General features: G+C 39.6%; 1 protein-coding gene across 1 annotated transcript in view; it reads right to left on the bottom strand.

Annotated features, from left to right (window-relative positions):
* Positions 1 to 4,860: 4,860 nt before the first annotated feature.
* MTHFD2L (methylenetetrahydrofolate dehydrogenase (NADP+ dependent) 2 like) overlaps positions 4,861 to 19,352 on the bottom strand; it is a 143,584-nt gene continuing 129,092 nt past the window's right edge. The window contains exon 8 of the mRNA XM_047091991.1: positions 4,861 to 5,583. Coding sequence (XP_046947947.1) covers positions 5,471 to 5,583 — 113 coding nt within the window. The 3' untranslated portion in view covers positions 4,861 to 5,470. The remainder of the gene's footprint in view (positions 5,584 to 19,352) is intronic.

Here is a 19,352-nt window from a genome sequence, read left to right as displayed (position 1 = left end):
TTCGGTACCTTGAAAACCCGTTTAAGATAGGTTACCACTTGCATCGTGTCCATCCCGCAAATTTGGTTTACCAGAACAGATCTCTTTCGCTATTGAAATATGAATTTGGCTTTAGAAATCACACAAGAATGAGCTTGTTGAACTCATTATAACTTGGGCAATCACCACAGGAGTCATCATTTTAAAGTTAAAAGAAGATACAGCACTTGGCTTACTTTAAATGGGCCTGCATTTTGTATTTCTACTTTTGTGGGTTTTTTTTTTTTAACGTGATTATTAAGATAATTTCCGGATAAATGTTTTTCCCGGGACAATACTATTTGAGTTATAAATCAAATAATCATGCTCTGCACCTCTGGCGTAAATTTAAGATGAAAACATTTACAAGGGGTTAAAGAAGCCATTAGAACCAATAGTAGTTTTTGGAGGGAGATGCTAGGCCCAATGTGAAATATCTTTATTTGTAAGGTTGGGATATAGGACTACAGCCATGTTGGTTATAACCGTTAACTGGAGTTTGCATAGAGCTTTGTGTTTTGCAGGATTTTCACGCACATCTCGAGTATTTCTTCAGTGGTCCTGGTCCCAACAAATTCAGTGCCTAACATATAGTATGTACCTAATGACTCCATCTTGAGTGAATAAAATAATAAGCAGTAGGCCTTCTATCTAGTCCCTTGTGACAACTGAGGAATGGAGACCCGAAAGAATTAAGTGACTTACCAAAGGACATGTCCTAGAGTCAGGACTGGGATCCATGTTCAGATTCCAGATCACACGTCCTTTCTATTTTCCCAGCCGTGTTCTCTGGTAGGAATCCGTAGACTGATCCCAGAGAAATTCTCTGAATTATGTCCTAAAATCAAGCCTGAAATAAGTTACCTCTATCCTAAGAATCTAAATATGAAATGAACTGTGACTTTCATTCACATTTGGGCTGAGAGGCATGGACCATGCTCTTTCCTGATGTTTCCCCGCTCCGGTGAATCAGGCCATATAACACAGGCCTACCACTTTATTGAAGGCTCATAGCAGAAAATAGCTCTAGTCACCTCACGTGGATCTGTCCTCCAGGACTCCTACTGATGGATCCCACTTACACTCTCTTCAGGAGAGTCTCCTGCCTTGGCTTCTTCAGTCTCCTCACAAAAAGTCCTTTCCCCAATCCTGAAGAATGGGGAGATGGGTATTGTAAGGTGGCCTCACTGATGCCTTCATTCATTCTTGACACACAGTGGATCAGGTTGGAAAGAGAAAGGGGAAAGAAGGCTAAGCACTTCAGCACCCCACCGTCAATTTTCCCTCTTTCCATTTTTTCGGTCTTTTTAATTTATTCATCTCTCTCCTCTTGTCGTACCATCTCTGAAAGTGTCTTCTCTTCCCCGCCCTTCCTTTCTTTCCCCTCCCTTCCCCTCCCTTCCTTCCCTACTCCTCCCTTCCCCTCCCTTCCTTTTGTTTCTTTCCCTCTCCTTTTCTTTCTTTCTTTCTTTCTTTCTTTCTTTCTTTCTTTCTTCTTTCTTTCTCTCTCTTTCACTAACTCCACCAAAATCTGTTGCTAGACATTGGCAGGAAATGCTCATCAGGCCATTGTTTTCTCTCTCTCTCAACTCATTCTGTTAATTCTCATGGATGCAGTTGTCATTCATTCAATCATTCATTTATTCATTCATAAAATATTGAATGCCCACAACATCCATGGCCCTGGGCTGGGTATGATGTTAGCAAGAAAACTGGACAAATCATTCATGGACTCTCACCTCAAGGACCTAAAGGGAGTTAAGGAAGGCACAGACGTAACTACAGGACTGGGTAAGAACTGATAAGTGCCATGACTGTGTGCAGAAATGGCTATGAGAGTTCAGGGATGGGATTGAGGCAAATTCTCAAGGCAGTTTCATGGACAAGTTTCATGTGAATTTTAAATATCAAGTGAGATTTAGATGTGTAATAAGAGAGAAGATTCCAGGTGGGGGAGGGCACTGACGGAGGCAACATGGTGGAATGAAAAGAGTGAGCTCTGGCTCCCATCATCCCAGACCTTGCTTCGAATTCCAATTCCACATCTACTCTCCATTTAGCCCTGGCCAAGGCTTTTTAATAACTCCAAGGGTCAACTTCCTCATGTATAAAATAGAGATTGTCAATAACAACAACAACAAAAGTAAAGCATTTAGCACATGATGGTGCTCTCTTAAGGAGAGCTTTTATTACCAAACAGTAGAAAGACACAAGCTGTGTATAATGGTCAAGAAGATCAGAGTTTAGTGATGAACACACTTCACAAAGTCCTGAATTTTCATCACTAGTCATGAGTTCTTATTCTCTTCCCAGACTGATGTTAAGTCAGGGCTTCTATTTCTGGATTCTGTCATCACCTCACACTCAACGTGTCTTAAAGTGAACATATCTCTTCTCCAGCATCAGCTCCCCTTTACAACTTCCTCGTGTTAACCAAAGAAAACATCTTCCAGGCTCTAATTACAATTCTCCTAACTTATGAAACATGGTCTGAATTATCCAGGCTGTCTCTAATCTATCTCTGCATACTTATCCAGCTGTATTTCCACCACTCTCTAACCTCTCTAACACACACTTTTCATTTTAGTCTGACTGTGACTCTTGCTTTCACACACACACACACACACACACACACACATATATATATGTATATATCTGCTAAACCCCTTCTCACCTCTATCTTTGTATTACTATTCAACCCCCCTTAATTCTTCAGGGTCCTTTTTACAGATAGTTGCAGAAGGAAGTTACTTCTCCAAAGCTCCTCTACATGGCTAACATATGTCTACCTTTTATGTACCCCAAATATCCATAAATAAGGTCATGGTACAAATGAACCAACTTCATCTCCTTTATGTGTTGACAAAGGCTTCCTTCTTGACTGAACTTGAATCAGTCGCCTGTGAGTCCTCTTCTCAACCAGGCCTGCTGAGCCCAGTTGTAGCAAAGGATCCTGCTAAATGAGTTTATAGAGACCCCCCCCCAACCCTATATATTATCAAGTTCCCCATGTTCCACCCTTGATATCTGGCCTGCCTTTAGCAAGAATCCTGGTAAGCTAGTTTAGCAAGAATCCCCCCACCCTTGAAATCTAGTCAAGTTTCTCTTATAGTAATTTTGTATCTACTGATCCCTCTGCTCATTGGATATAGACCCATAGCTACCTTTGCTGTATTTGGAGCTCAGTTCAATCTTCTCTGCTGCAATAGTCTTTTTTCTTTCAGTGTTTATCTATTTTGAGGGGTGGGGAGGAAGCACAAGTGGAGGAGAGGCAGAGAGAAGGAGAGGCAGAACCCCAGGCCCACTCTGCACTATCAACACAGAGCCTGATGTAGGGCTTGAACTCACGAACCGTGAGATCATGACCTGAGCTGAGATCAAGAGTTGGATGCTTAACTGACTGAGCCACCCAGGCGCCCCACAATAGTCTCGATCCCATTACAATAGTCTTAGATAAAGTCTTCCTTACTATTTTTAACAGATGTCAGAATAATTTTTCTTTTACAGTATTTTAGTCTCTAGAAAGTCTCACTCCTGGATTTTAGCCCAGCCAAAGGGTAAAAACCTTCCAAAATTAATTCCTCTTGCACTTTGAGGGTTTGGGGTGGTACTCTCAAAACCACAGACTTCACCTTTTCCCATGTACATGTATTTTGGGTCATTTTGTCTGTTTGGGGGAATTTGGGGTCCATATGAATAAAACAGGCCCTTTCTGAAATGTTTGCTTGGGAGCTTTGAATTTGAACTTCTGTTGGGGTTATCAGGCCAAGACTGGTCTGGACTGATGGTAGAATGGGCTATAGACCCTTTTCTTGCATGTTTAAAAAACTTGTGCATTTCCCCAACATGCTGCAAAGAAATAGGTAATAATTCTACTCCTGAAACCAATATTACACTGTATGTCAACTAACTGGAATATAAATAAACACTTGAAACTACAAAAAAAAATAGGTAACAAATATATGAGCAAAAAAACTTATAAATGTCTTAAGGAAAAAGAAGACAGGTATTCTTCAAATCGCTTTTATTATACAGTTGAAATATTAATTATAAGCCTCTAGTCTATTTTCACACAATTGATCAGGAGCACACACTGATAAAGCATGCACTGGGCAAAAATCATGGTTGGTACATTAACACACTGGCATAAGGCATGAAAACAATACAATTATGTGCTTAGGGTAGGTTCAAAATCGCTTTCAACTGACATTCAGTGTATTTCCTAATTTAAATTGTGTTAGAAATATGGTATCTACTTTGAAAACCAAATGCTGTAACAGAAGAGGGAAGAACTGTGGGCAAGAGAGTGGTAGATTTCTAGTTATAGGCTAAGGTTTAGCTTTGGCATATTGTGTCATATTTTCCTATTACTTTCTGAATCTGTGAACAGCCATTTGTTCTTTAATGACGTCCTTGCTCATACTATATCCTATTTTTCTAATATTTGTAGGAGAATACAACCATACTTTTGTTTTCTATGTCTGTTTTGGGATTTTTTCCATTATTCCTCAAGGAAGAGATTATCCAAATATTTTTCTGGAAGGAGAAAGAAATTACACCTTAACCTAACTTATTCTTATTAGGCTTTTACTATCGCAAGCAGTCATTTACAGTTTGAAATGATCATTCCTTTTTTAAAAAAATTTTTTTAAATGTTTATTTATTTTTGAGAGAGACAGAACATGAGCTGGGGAGGGGCAGAGAGAGAGGGAGACACAGAATCTGAAGCAGGCTCCAGGCTCTGAGCTGTCAGCACAGAGCCCGACGCGGGGCTCGAACCCACCGACCGTGAGATCGTGACCTGAGCCAAAGTCAGACACTTAGCCAACTAAGCCACCCAGGCACCCCTGATCATTACCTTTCCAAGTAGCACTGCGTATTTTGCTTTTTTCGTTTATTTTTCTTTCCTTGAATAGAGTGTCATTTCTCATTAAGATACCTCATAGGATCCATTTATGAGATATACAAGATCAAGATTTGATTTTTACTGTTTTATCTTTCTTTTACAAGTAAGCTCTTTTTCAGCATATGAGACACATAAAATATATAAAAATTGAGCATGTTTATGTCCAAACCTAAATTACAGTTTATGAGGGCACCCATTTGGCTGACATTTGTTGAAAACATACTTTGTGTGATATTTGTGTCAAAAATATATTCATTTATTATGAGCCCTTTATTGTTTAATATTACGAACAAATAGTATTCACAAAATAAACCGTTGTTACCAAAGTTTTCATTGGAATTATTTTGTTTTTATCCTAAAACTCAAAATCTGTTAGCAGGAAATGCATAAAGTCATATGAATCATCTGGTCCAGTATGATTCCATCCATGAAAAAATAAATACAATGTAGAAATAAATAGCTTTGTAGTAAAATATAAAGGTGTTTACACCCTTTGTCAAATAAATAAATAGCATGACTTCAGTTTGCTTTATTCTTTCATGTGAATTAGTAAATGAGTTTTTTAGCTGCCAGAAGGGTGTTCTTCAGAAGCATTGCCACTGTCATGGGTCCGACGCCTCCTGGAACTGGGGTGATATAGCTAGCCTTCTTCTTAACAGCTGATGGAGAAAACAGAAAGCCATCTTTATTTTTAAGTTTTTTTTCTGAGAATACGATATTTTTAAACATACTGAACTATTAAAAGATAAACTGAGATACATAAAAAATTTTTTTCAGATTTTATTTTTTGGTGGGGGGGGGCACCTAGGTGGCTCAGTCGGTAAAGAATCCAACTCTTGATTTTGGCTGGGGTCATGATCTCAAGGTTGGTGGGACTGAGCCCTGCATCAGGCTCTGTGCTGACAGCATGGAGCCTACTTGAGATCCTCTCTCTCTCTCTCTCTCTCTCTTTGCCCCTCCCCGACTAGCATGTTGCTCTCTCTCTCTTAAAAAATAAATAAACATGATAAAAAGATTTTATTTAAAATTTTTAAAGTAATCTCTACATTCAACGTGAGGGCTCGACCTTACAACCCTGCGATCAAGAGTCATTCTCTACCAAGTGAGCCAGCCAGACACCCCTAAAATTTTTAAAGTTTGTTGGAGTATTTACCAATTCGAATTGGACAACAACAAACTGGAAGTGGTCAGGAGTGCTCCACCAACAAGGAGCTAGCTAGAGATTTGTAACAGAAGAGGCAGAAACAAAGCAAGGTCATTATTGATTGGCTACAACTTAAAGCCTAATCGGTGTTGGTGACTGGTCGTTCTTAGGTTTTGATTTTGTAACCTGGAGGCGTTTATAGGCTTAGATTTTGGTTTACTTACACACGCTGCCATGGCATTAGAGCCATATGAGTCTAACAGCCTCCTTGTTTAACTAATTAAACAGAATAGAGTGGATTTTTCTGCATTACACATATCACTCTAACAACGTCAAAACATTTTTAGAATGAAGTAGGCTAGAAACACTCACACACTTAGATAAACAATCCTGTGTGTGATGTCTAATCATCCTAAAACTGTAAGTTGAATCTCCATGCAGTTGGTTTGACATGATAAAAATCCATAATCCATGACTGACCCAACTACCTGTAATTCTCATTAACTACTCTTAAAATACAAAGGGGGAACAGGACATAGACAGTTCAGCACACGCCATTTGTTAAATTGGAAAATTCCTGTCGTAACAACAGCATCATTTATGTGTGGATAATACATTCCAGTGCAAGTCTAATAAAAATCCTCAAACATATCTGAACTACTGAGCATATACACATAGTCCTGTTCTAAGGTATGCAGACTTCTATTCAGTGAATAGACTCAAAGAAAATGACAGAGAACTTTCAGCAAGTTTTATTTAAGAATGTTTTCACACCCACATTATTACACATGAATGGCTCCATACTTTGACCTGCTGGTTTAGTGCTTCACCATGTGAATATGAACAATGAAGTTTTCCCAGATAACTTACAAAATTAGCATAGACAATGCTTCTTCAACGCACACTCTGGCATTCTTAATCACATGTTATTTAAGATATATTGCCTTTTACAAGTTTGCTCGTATGTGCTTCCATATGAATCAAAAGTAACAGATCTTAAGTATTATTTACTATTATAGTATTAGACTTTGTAGACCTTAAGTATTATTTTTGTACAATTTATATTGCCTTCTTGAAATAGGGTTTGTAAAATTTACATTTATCTTATTTGAAGTTAGTAGTACACAAGCAAAGGAATAATATTCTTTTACTTGAAGAAAAGTCCAAGTAGGCTTAAAGACATCACAAAAAGAAAAATAGTCTAGCTAGTATGTATTATCAACCTTCTCATGGTATGTAAGCAAGAGGAGATAAGAATACTTATGATTTGGAAAGTAGTAGATTAGTTTTCCAAAAAGCCTCTCTACACATGAACGTGCCATTTCCCTCACCACACTTCTATCCAACGTCAAACACTCGGCTAGGTCAACAGCCATTTCACAAATAGCCATGAATTATCAATACTTTCTTCTTGCACTTTAGCTATTCCTTCCAACTGGAATATTCTTCTACTTTATCCATATAAGAAAAATCCTTACTATTCTTTAAAAGCCAATACAATGTGGGGCGCCTGGGTGGCGCAGTCGGTTAAGCGTCCGACTTCAGCCAGGTCATGATCTCGCGGTCCGTGAGTTCGAGCCCTGCGTCGGGCTCTGGGCTGATGGCTCAGAGCCTGGAGCCTGTTTCCGATTCTGTGTCTCCCTCTCTCTCTGCCCCTCCCCCGTTCATGCTCTGTCTCTCTCTGTCCCAAAAATAAATAAACGTGGGAAAAAAAAAAAAGCCAATACAATGTTACCTGTGCATGATTTTTCTCAAAAACTTCCCCCTCCAATGTTGACTTCAAAGCCCCACCATCTGGGTTCCCAGTAACCTTATACGTTACTCTGTTATGGAACTTAACACACTGTGGTGTCTGTCCCCTCACCTAGACCCTAGCACCTGGAAGGGAGAAACCAAGCCTTGACAGCTGTTGCTGTCGCCATTGTTTTTAATCTCAAGAGTCTCTCCATGCACAGATTAGCCATTTGGTAAATTTTGTTAAGGTGAACTCAATAGCCCTTGAAATTTAAAATCTAAAATCAATTTGCAGGAATGTGTCAGAGGATGCAAACAATTTAGTTCATGCTAATTACTAAAAAACTCAAGCTACTAATTTGCTTGATCATGACAAACTCCATTTTTTACTATTTTTTAAAGTTTATTTATTTATTTTGAGAGAGGGAGAAAAAGAATGAGTGGGGGGAGGGTGAGAGAGAGAATCCCAAGCAAGGTCCGCACCGTCAGCGTGGAGCCCGATGCAGGACTTGAACTCACAAACTGTGAGATCATGACCTGAGCTGAAATCAAGAGTTGGATGCTTAACTGACAGAGCTACCCAGTCACCCTTACTTTGTGATAAGGTGACCTACTAGCATGACCAGTGCCTTCCAGGACCTATTCGATATACTTGGAAAAGCCATGCCTTTAAAATATCAGCAGATCTCTAGAAGAAATGTACTATATTACTACTATTTACACTGATTGTATAGAAAATCATGTATTTGTAAAGTACTAACTTTGAAACATTAATGGTTAAAAATAAAAGACTACTGAATGATATGGTAAATGAAGAATCAAGTATAAACTAAATCTTCAATGGAAAACAAAATGGTTCATTTCACAATCAACAAGTGGATAAAATTCATTGTGTCAGGGAATCTGCTGTGGGTAAATAGTCATTTTTATATAATTTGGTTTTCAACTTGGAAAGGTAAAGCAGCTTGGAATTATGTGTATATAAAAAATAGTAATAACCCTCAGTTATTGACTAATACTGAGTAATACTCTCAGTTGAGTACCTACTACTTGCCAAAAACTTTATATATATTATTTGAATAATTCACATTGAATTATTACTTCATTTTAATAGATGGAGAAAGTATGTCTCCCCGAAGTTAAAGTGACTTACCACTCCCTTGTATGGTAGAGACATTATTTACAGCTAGGTTTGAAACATTCCATGATGCCATCATTCCACCCCATAACCCCGTGCAACTGCATTACCATGACCCGAATAAATATAAATATCCCAAGAAAGACTCAGGTGCCAAAAATGAACTCAGTTTTCTCAAAGGGGGAGGAGGATCGTCTGAGAAAAGAAACAAAGCGGAAAGTCCGAATAAAACATTTTCCTGCATATTTCCTGTGAGTCCTCACAGCTCGTCGTCTTTGAATTACGTCCAGCACATCAAATTACACAGCTGGCTTAGCAGTCTGAACTGCTTTCTTCCTGGGCGTCAGATCAGATAAACCACGGGTCTGCTCAGGTATCATGACACTCCTCTTCCAAATTATGTTTTTCACAATATGCTTACCATTGCGTTCTTCTGCTCCAAAAAGTGAGGTTTGGAATGTTGGGAGAGGGAAGGGGAACGAGCTGTTGTGCAAAATAATACCTGCTGGAAATCTGGAGCTTATGTCTGCTTTTTTTTTTTTTTTTTACACGTTTTCCTGGTAAAAACTAACACACACGTATCTTGTCCTGCCTATTACTTCACAGAAATACACTACGTGATGGGTAATGGGCCTTCATCTGACGTGGGCTAGGGGTTCTCTGGACGTTCATAAGCATTCAGTTGCATCAGCTCTGTACATTACTCACTAAGCAAAGGATTATGATATCACTATGAACACACACCTGACTATCCAAGTCCTTGCTTCAAATATTTTTTATCTCTGAAATAAAGTGGATGAATATGAAAATGAAGTCAGTATAGTCACGAGAGGCCAACTGTGAGGAGTTTGACTGAAAAACAAAAACATCTTGGGTGTTTATCCCTTTTGATTGGATTTTCATGAGAATCTACATCTGAGAAAGAAATATAACTGTATCTGCTGCTGGCTAGTGTTAATGTATTGTCTATTTACATAACAACCAGGATATGGAAATATTGATTTCTCAAGAAAGGCAGGGAATTTTCATTGGCAAATGCCAGTGGGTACAGATGCCAATGCTTAAAAGCATTTCTATAGTCTAATGATTTTGCATGACTATTCCAGAGCTGTCCTACACGACATATTTATGAAGTCTCGGAAGTGGCTTCTGAGCTAAAATTAGTCATGTGAGAGTTAAACTCAATACGTTTGATGCTCTGAAAAGCATCTTCCCCAATCATGTCTGCAAGAGAGTAAGTTAACAAGCATTACATCACCAGAATAATCTCTCATTGGCTGGTCTTTCCCTGAGGGCAAAGGTTTGCACTTGCTCATAGAGGATGATGCTTTTAAAGATTAATCCTATTCTGTGCGGGGGGGGGGGGGGGGGGGGACGTTCTATATGCTCTATTGAAAAGAATTATAGAAGCACTTTAAGGCAGTAATTTCCTTCAGAGACTTATTTACTCTGTGTTTAGGTGTGAGGGAGTATGTGTGTATGTTAAGGGAAATGCCAAATATTCTGGATGTATGAGAACAAGGTTCAGGCTCCCCCTCTGCTATCCAAAAGTAGAGCATTCCTATGAAAACTTTCATAAGTCAAAATGGTATGAAGCTGAGGCAAATACTATTAATTTGTATGGAAAAAAATGTGAGCATTCCCAGACCTAAAAACAAACAAATGAACAAACAAACAAACAAACACACCTCTCTGGCTTTTCTGACACCTTAGGACATATTTTGCTAACAGGTGCACAAAATAAATGAAGATAAGCATAGATGCTCACAGACACAGTTCAAAGCTATGGCGGCTGGATGTTGCATTGTTCCCGACGAAGGAGCTTGGTGGGGCCGCTCTCCCAGCTCAGGATGCACACTGCCTCTGTAATGCTCACTGCAAAACAAATGCTGAACGCTTTTCGTATTGCGCTTTTTTTTTTCTTCCAGAAAAGCTAAAATCCTCGTTGGATTTCTTTCACTTAGGAAAAACAGATACTAACTTAGGTTTTTTTGTAAAAGCAAAGTGGCAACATGAACATTCAACCAGCGGGGGAGCACGCATTAGATCTTGATCAGTATGAGGATTTTCATGAGAGGCTCAGGGACGGCAAAACCAGGTTGAGATTCAATTTTGTGAAGTTAACACGATTTCAGAGTTACTGAAACTGTTGGACAATGGAGGCAAATAAAACAATCATCAAATCCTATTGTTATCTGCATGGAATTTGCTCTGGGGAATGAGATTCAGATGGAAATGAGTTGGTCCTGGTTAAAGCAAGTATCTGAAAATAAAGACTATTTTGAAGAAAGGCAACAATTAGCATGACAATCTATTTGAATGACCTCCCTATAAACTTCAGACACTGCAAAGGAAATGCTATAGATTTCCTTGAGGATGATTTAGAATATTAGAGTCTACATTCAGTTGTATAGCAAGAAAAGAGATGACCATTTAAAATCAGTTATTTGAGTTGCAAGATTTGCCTCTGTACATACTACTCTCTTTCTTTGACATACCCTTTCTGCATTTCCTCACCTGATGAATATTTATTCTTCCCTTGCAGATTTAGTTAAATGTCACTTCCTCTGTGGTGCTCATTAATTCCCCAGGCTGAGTTCACTCATCGATCCATGAAACTTTGCAGTGATTTTCAATTCGCAGTCACAACGTATGCTGGAGTCTCCTGAGAAAAGCAGTCAAACTACATCTACTTTCTCCCACCTCATGATGTTAGGGTACACCACTGAGAATCGTTGCTGAAGTGAGAGAGATTTCTAATAGTGGTTGTGTGAGGGAGAGGGTGTCACACATGTTAACAGCAGCAAAGAGGAAGTTTAAAACATGGTTGAAATTCATTGCTTCATTAAGGATACTTCACTTGGGGACCTCCAGGTCTCCCAGTCAGGCCCCAGGCAAACCCTGATGTGCAAATGCTTGAATCACAGTTGCTAATGCCCCATCGGTCAAAGCAAATTACAGGGTCAAACTCAGATTTGAAAGTCTAGGGATAAGGATATTGGTAAAGTTGCGTCACCAAAGAGATGAATATATGGGGACAGAAGAAATGTTTATTCATTTTTTTATAATCTACTGTAGTAGTCTTTGGGTTTAGAAATGAAATCTCTAACCTGCTGCCAGATTTATTCTTTAAAACATAGAGTAGATCATTTCAGCTTTGGAACATTTGATGAATCTTCACCGTCTCCAGGATAAAGTATAAATTCTTTGTTGTGGCCGTTAAGGTCCTTTATGATCTGGCCCTACATCTGTGTCTTGCATTATTTCTGAATACTTGCATATTTTCCTAACTTATTCACTATTCCCATACTGGCTACAGATTGGCCCAGATAGAATCACCACAAACGTTTCTGGAGAAAGATGGCAGCCATAGCCACTGTCCCTTGGAACTTACAGTGTAACTGGGTGAGAGATATTAAAAATATAATCACCTAAATGATCACTGAACTATGGCTATGAAATGTACTACAAATGTGAATGTTAGGAGGGAGGACCTAACTGAGCACTACACGCATTTGTGCTATTTATCTATGCCAAGTCCAGAAACATGAAGGATAAATCAATGTTTCCATGGGAAATGGAGAGGTGGGGAGTAGACAGTGTTCTTGGCAGGGGGGAACCATGTCTGTGACAAAGGTGGAAAGAAGCCTCCCTCAGTTGGAAACATGGCAAGAAGGCCAGGGGGGCTGACACGTAGAGTGAAGAGGAAGAGTCCTGCTCATGTAGAACCTAGAATAAAATGTTAATAATTTTAGATATTAACCTAAGAGCAATGGTTAAAGTATTTTTAAAATTTGAGGAAAAAATACATTCTGAGGCAAGATAAGATCAGATGGGGAAACTGTCTGTTTTGTATTGGCACATTTCTCTAATGAAATGAGTTTATCATCAGGGGTGGAGGAAAGGGAGATAAACAAAAAGTAGGAACATCAACTAAAATGTGTAGGATGGTAATAAATGCTGGTTGTATGCAAGTGACTCAAGGAGGGAACAGGAATCAGATATGGGCATCAGAGAAAGATTTGTAAAGTGACAGAAAAGCTTCAAGATCTGATGGATGCCAGCGTGTTAAGAAAAAGGAGAGAATACAATGCGGACATAAGGGAATAGTTAAAGCAAAGGAGGTTTGATCCGACAATGAATTTGATGCAACGGAGGAGATGACAGAAGTTCGTCACGATGGAAGTACATGAGGAAAACAGAGTAGATGAGGCAGGGGAGGTGGACACGGGCTACGTGACCCGGAGGTGAGGAGTCAGGACACTTAGGTTGGGTGATGACAGCTGTAGTTATTGTGTCCAGATGAATAAGCTTTTAGGAAAGACCGTGAATGAACACACTTCTATATGTAGGAATAGCCAGTTCTGCAAAATGAGAAGTCGGGAGTGAAAAATGTATACAATTTAATAGTTTTTAAATCAGGTAACTAAATTACGGAGACATTCATGTTGTATTTTCATAAAGTTTTAGGTCCCTGAATGTCATTAAATTATTATCCAAGAAATCTTTTTTTGTTTTTGTTTTTGAAAGAGAGAGAGAGAGAGAATGGGAAAGAGGGAAGGGCAGAGGGAGAGGGAGAGGGAGAGAGAGAGAGAGAATCTAAAGCAGCCTCCACATCCAGCACGGAGCCCAACACGGGCTGGATTTCATGACAATAAGATCATGACCTGAGCTGAAATCAAGAGTCAGGCACTTAACCGACTGAGCCACCCACGCGCCTCCTCCCCGGAAGAAATCCTTTTGTAGTCTGAGATCTGGAATCTGACCTGTTGTGTTCCTTTTTCTCCACCATGTGGATGACTGCTTTTTTTTCAGTTACTGGCTTCAGATTTCTAAAGCAAAGAATTAAGATCGGCGCGCTTGACATCTTTTCCATTATTCTTACTTGAAGACAACTACGCTTCAAGGTCAGGACTAGAGCCAGAACTACGGAGCAGAGGTTGTTTCATGTTTTCAATTTGAGGGGATGACAGGGATGATGGAAGAAACTAGGTGCCCAGTCCAAGGTGTGGAAAGATTACTCACGAAGGATACGAGTAGCAACTTAAGAGACATCAAAATGCCCTTTAACAACTTAGGTAAGAATAAAAGAAAATGTATGGGATCATTAATTTGGTACCAGCAATGCATGCCTCATGACAGTGTGTCTCTGGCTTGTATGTTTATTTCCCCTGGAAACTTTACGTTCTCAGGTTCCTAGCGTCTGGACTTAATAACCCAAACTCTCACCTAACATACTTTGTTAGGAAGACTCAATAATTCTTTGGCAGATAGTGAATTTCTGCTTCAGCACATTATATACTACTCCAAAGGTTCCAACTAATAGAGTTTCCAGATATACCTACACCATTAATTTTGCTATTATGGCCTGGAGATTGTATATTCTGGCAAAGCCAAAGAATATATTTATGCTTTATAAATGTATTTTTGGGTGGAGGATGAGAAACTGGTGTCTCAAGTTCCTGTAATATTGTTTTATCTCTCTTTGTATTTTGTCCAGTTCTCTGCCATTCTTAAGGAAGTACTCTATGGCCATGTCAGATTTGCAACAATGCCACAAATAATTTAAAACAATTTTTTTAATGTTTATTTATTTTTGAGAGAGAGAGCATGAGTGGTGGAGGGGGAAGAGAGAGAGGGAGACACAGAATCCGAAGCGGGCTCCAGGCTCTGAGCTGTCAGCACAGAGACTGACACGGGGTTTGAACTCATAAATTGCAAGACCACGACCTGAGCCAAAGTTGGATGCTCAACCGACTGAGCCACCCAGGCACCACTGCCACAAATAATTTTTAAAACCAACTTCCTTCCCCAAAAGGAAAAGGAATGATTCCTTATGTGTGGCAAGACAGCAGATGGAAATTTTCTTGTTTCTCTCATATGAATTTCACCAGTCTAGTATACATGGGTAATTGTCTAAATTAAATGCTTAGAGAATTTTCCCATGCTTCTAAATGCAGGCCATTTAGACATGACCTCTATACACATCCACTATAATGAAGTGGAGACAAGCTTCAGGAAAATGAAGTACATGAATAACAACCAGAAAAACCTGACTGGCATAGGACTAGAAAAATAGTATGACTCAGGCGGTAATATGGAAAACACTCCACTTTCTCATATAGTTGATATAAAAATGACACTTAAGAGCACTTGATGATGAACCAGAGAGAGTAAAGGGCTCCTTGACAAGTGAATGGCTCACCACTGAACTCTTGCAAGGCAACAAGGAATCAGATGCCCCAAAGGTAATTTACTATGCTTCCTCTTGCATTTATCTGGTTGGCTGATTCTGGGGTTTCTACAAGATTTCTACATGTATGAGGACATTCATTATCACAGCACCCTTTGGGGCACTAATGGGATGGACAGGATTAATGTCCTGATGGATTACAAGAGAAAGAGACTCTGATCCCCATTTCTATACAAAGTGCATTGGCTTCAGTAGTTTGGTGGGCTGCATTTAGATCAATGCATCCCTCACCTATTTATAACGCTATCTGTATGTGTAGGGTGGCTAAGCCTTTTTTTCCTTTACTTTTCTCCTCACATTAAATCAAATCTCTATATATCCAGCGACCTGTCTCATAGATATGAATACCAAAAAGTACTGCTCAGACCACCCAGAAGGCATTCGATGGGACCAAATAGCAAATCAATCACCAAATGAAAATTTGAAATTGCTTTCTGTGAACTCTGTCTATGACCCATCAGTGGAACCTCCTTTCTGACCATGGAGGGTGTCAGCTACCACTGCCAGTTTCCATTTTGGTAGGCCAGAGTAAGGATCACTGCCATGTATGTTTCTAGTACTCTACCAAAAAGACTAACAATATGTCCTTTTCATGACTTCTTTAAAAGAAACATAATCGTCATTTACTCCTGTCATTCTTCCCAGTCCTTTTCCTCAAACCACTGAACATTCCTATCATACAGTGACACATCTGTAAACTAGATGGGTTGTTTGGAGCATCCTCCAAATCTCCTGGCAAGGTCTTAATGTTGGTATCCTGCCATAATCAACCCAAGATAGTAGGAGATAAAATATCCTTCCATCGATATTTGTATTGTAATATGGGGTCCTGACAAGCAACTACAAAAAAAAATCTCATCATTAGGTGTAAAAGAAGAAGAGAGACTTACAGAATCACTGGGCACTTCTCTTGTTCCTGTGGATGTCCTTTTTATGTTTCGACTTTATTCTCTGTAAAGGTAGGTTGCTCGATGTCAAATACAACGTTCTAAAAAGATCTTTAAAGCTGACCTGATTTCAAAGATCTAGACTTCGCAATGAGCATCGTGTCGTAAATTGTAAGCATGTTGTGAGCCACAGTGGGGGCAGCTGGCTCACTGATAGAGATCTCACAGTGACCATTACTACTTGTTTTATGAAATGAGCTGCATGGGCACTATGACCACAGCATTAGTAACAGTCTCTCTCAAAGAAGCTTTTGCAAATTTCCATCAACTTTTTCGAAATGGTTGGAAGAAATCACCTCTGGGTTAAAGTGTTAGGCCTTCCCTTACACTTGAGCCGGATTTGGGGGCTACCTTGTAATTACCTACCACAAAAGTTGATATCTTGAGTCAGATTGACCATATTGTTATGAACTGAATGTGTGGGTACCTCCAAAATTTCTGTGTTAAAATCCTAATCTAGGATGCGATGGAATTAGGAGGTGGGACTTTGGGAGGTGATTAAGTCATGAGGGTGGAGCCCTCAAGAATGGAACTCATGCTTTTATTGAAAAGACTCCACAGAGCTCTCTCACTCGTTGCACCAGATGAGGATACAATGAGAAGTTAGCTGTCCGTAACCCAGGAGAGGGTCCTCATCCAAATCCGACTATGGTGGCACTGTGATCTTGGACTTACTCCATCCAGAACTATAAGAAAATAAATGCTATTGTTTCAGCCACCCAGTCTGTGGTAATTTGTTATGGCAGACTGAACTAACATACGTATCATCAAATTAAATGATTAACACTGAAAATCGTGTTGGTAACTTTTTTTTTACAATAGTAATAATAATAATAATAATAATAATAATAAAATGATCAAGTTGTTCAAAACTAGTGCCATTTCCTTAGAAACTGGCAATACTCTCTGACTTTCCCATCTCGTATAACACACACTTGGTAGTAAGTAGTGCCAAACCATTTCCAAAAGATGCTTACTTTAAAATAAAACATATGAGGGGCGCCTGGGTGGCTCAGTCGGTTGGGCGGCCGACTTCGGCTCAGGTCATGATTTCACGGTCCTTGAGTTCGAGCCCCGCGTCGGGCTCTGTGCTGACAGCTCAGAGCCTGGAGCCTGTTTCAGATTCTGTGTCTCCCTCTCTCTGACCCTCCCCCATTCATGCTCTGTCTCTCTCTGTCTCAAAAATAAATAAACGTTGGGGCGCCTGGGTGGCGCAGTCAGTTAAGCGTCCAACTTCAGCCAGGTCACGATCTCGCGGTCCGGGAGTTCGAGCCCCGCGTCGGGCTCTGGGCTGATGGCTCAGAGCCTGGAGCCTGTTTCCGATTCTGTGTCTCCCTCTCTCTCTGCCCCTCCCCCATTCATGCTCTGTCTCTCTCTGTCCCAAAAATAAATAAACGTTGAAAAAAAATAAAAATAAAAAAATTTAAAAAAAAATTAAAAAAAAATAAAGAAAAAAGTAAAAGAAAAAAAATAAATGAACGTTAAAAAAATTAAAATAAAATAAAACAGATGAACATAGGCGAAGGAAAAAAAAAAGAGAGGGAGGCAAACCATAGAAACTCCTAACTACAGGGAACAAAATGAGGGCAGCTGGAGGGGAGGTGGGTAGGGGATGGGTTAGATGGATGGTGGGTATAAAGGAGGGCACTCACGATGAGCACTGAGTGCCAGAAGTAAGTGACAATTTACTAAATCCTACTCCTGAAACTAATATTGCACTGTATATTAACCTACTGGAATTTAAATAAAAACTTGAGACATTACTTTTTTTTAAATTTTTTTTAATCTTTATTTATTTTTGAGAGAGAGAGAGAGACAGGGTGCAAGCGGAGGAGGAACAGAGAGAGAGGGAGACGCAGAATCTGAAGCAGGCTCCAGGCTCTGAGCCGACAGCACAAAGCCCGATGTGGAGCTCGAACTCATGGATTGTGAGATCATGACCTGAGCTGAAGTTGGACGCTTAACCGACCTGAGCCGCTCAGGTGTCCCAAAAGAACCTCACTTTAACATGTAATCTGGAGAATATAAATTCCATGAGAGCAGGAACTTTATATTGTGCATGGCTATATCCCCAGTACCTTGAGGATACATTGAATGAGAAATGTGTGTTGAGTAAATCCACGAATGTCTCAGTGGACGTATTATTACTGGATCTGGATTGTTGTAGGTTAATAATATGTTTGATGCCACCTCAAGTGGCAGCTTTTGTTCCCATTAAGGCAACTTTAAGGAATTACTCCTGTAATGTAATTGTAACACTAGAGATTTATAAGTACAGAGGATGATCATACATGTGATCCGTGGAATGACTAGGAAGGAGAAAACCTGCTGTGGGATGGAGATACAAAAGGAATACAGGGCAAGAAGCTTACCTTACAGAGGCATACAAGGCAGGAGGGAACAACCAAGTGAAAGTACAAGGTAGTACAGAAGCAAGAACAAAATGAACAAGGCAGGTAAGACCTTCTATGGGAGTTTGGAGAAGATGGGGATAAGCATGAGTGCCTTCAAGTTGATTCATATGATATTGGGGTGAAGAACAGACTTGACCAGAAGAGAGTGGAGGTCAGAAAAGCAGTGAGGAGCAGGATAGTAACTGCAACGCGAAGTTAGGTGCTTCTGGATTAGTACCAAAGTGAGACTGGAGAGAAAAGGCAAATAATGAGCATACACACAAACACACACACATACTGTCTTCTGCCAGGGACCATACTCAGCAAGCTACATACATTAGCTCATGTGAGGTGATTATTTCACATAATCTTCATAACAACTTTATAAGATAGGCATTATTATCTGTTTTTCAGATGATAAAATCAAGTCTCAGAGAGGTGAAGGGATTTGCCTAAGATCATAATTGTTTTATGCAACAGAACTAGGATTCATACCTAAGTCAGCCTGACTCCAAATTGAAATCGTTTTAAGAAAGATTGGACATAATCTACGAAGAGCACGGAGAGAAAAGGTAACCCTCAGGTTTCAAAGGTGAAATACTATGCATACACAAGAGATCTATGGTAAAAGAAGGGAAAATGTAGATTAAAAGCTGCTTTAAAAGCACTCCAAGGTTTTAGTTCCACATCTAGTAGTTTCTTAGAAAATGGTACTATATAATTCTAGACCCCCGTTTGTCCTCATATTTTGACTACGGGGTTGGAAGTTTGAGGAATAATTCTGACCAGATAGAGTCCCAAATTATAGACTCCCTTTTG

The sequence above is a fragment of the Lynx rufus genome, unplaced genomic scaffold, assembly GCF_022079265.1.
Source record: "Lynx rufus isolate CCGP_SWC_20201006 ecotype Redwood Valley unplaced genomic scaffold, mLynRuf1.p SCAF_3, whole genome shotgun sequence".
NCBI lineage: Eukaryota > Metazoa > Chordata > Mammalia > Carnivora > Felidae > Lynx > Lynx rufus.
Note: the sequence above shows the minus strand (reverse complement) of the source record. Positions and strands in the feature narration are given on the sequence as shown.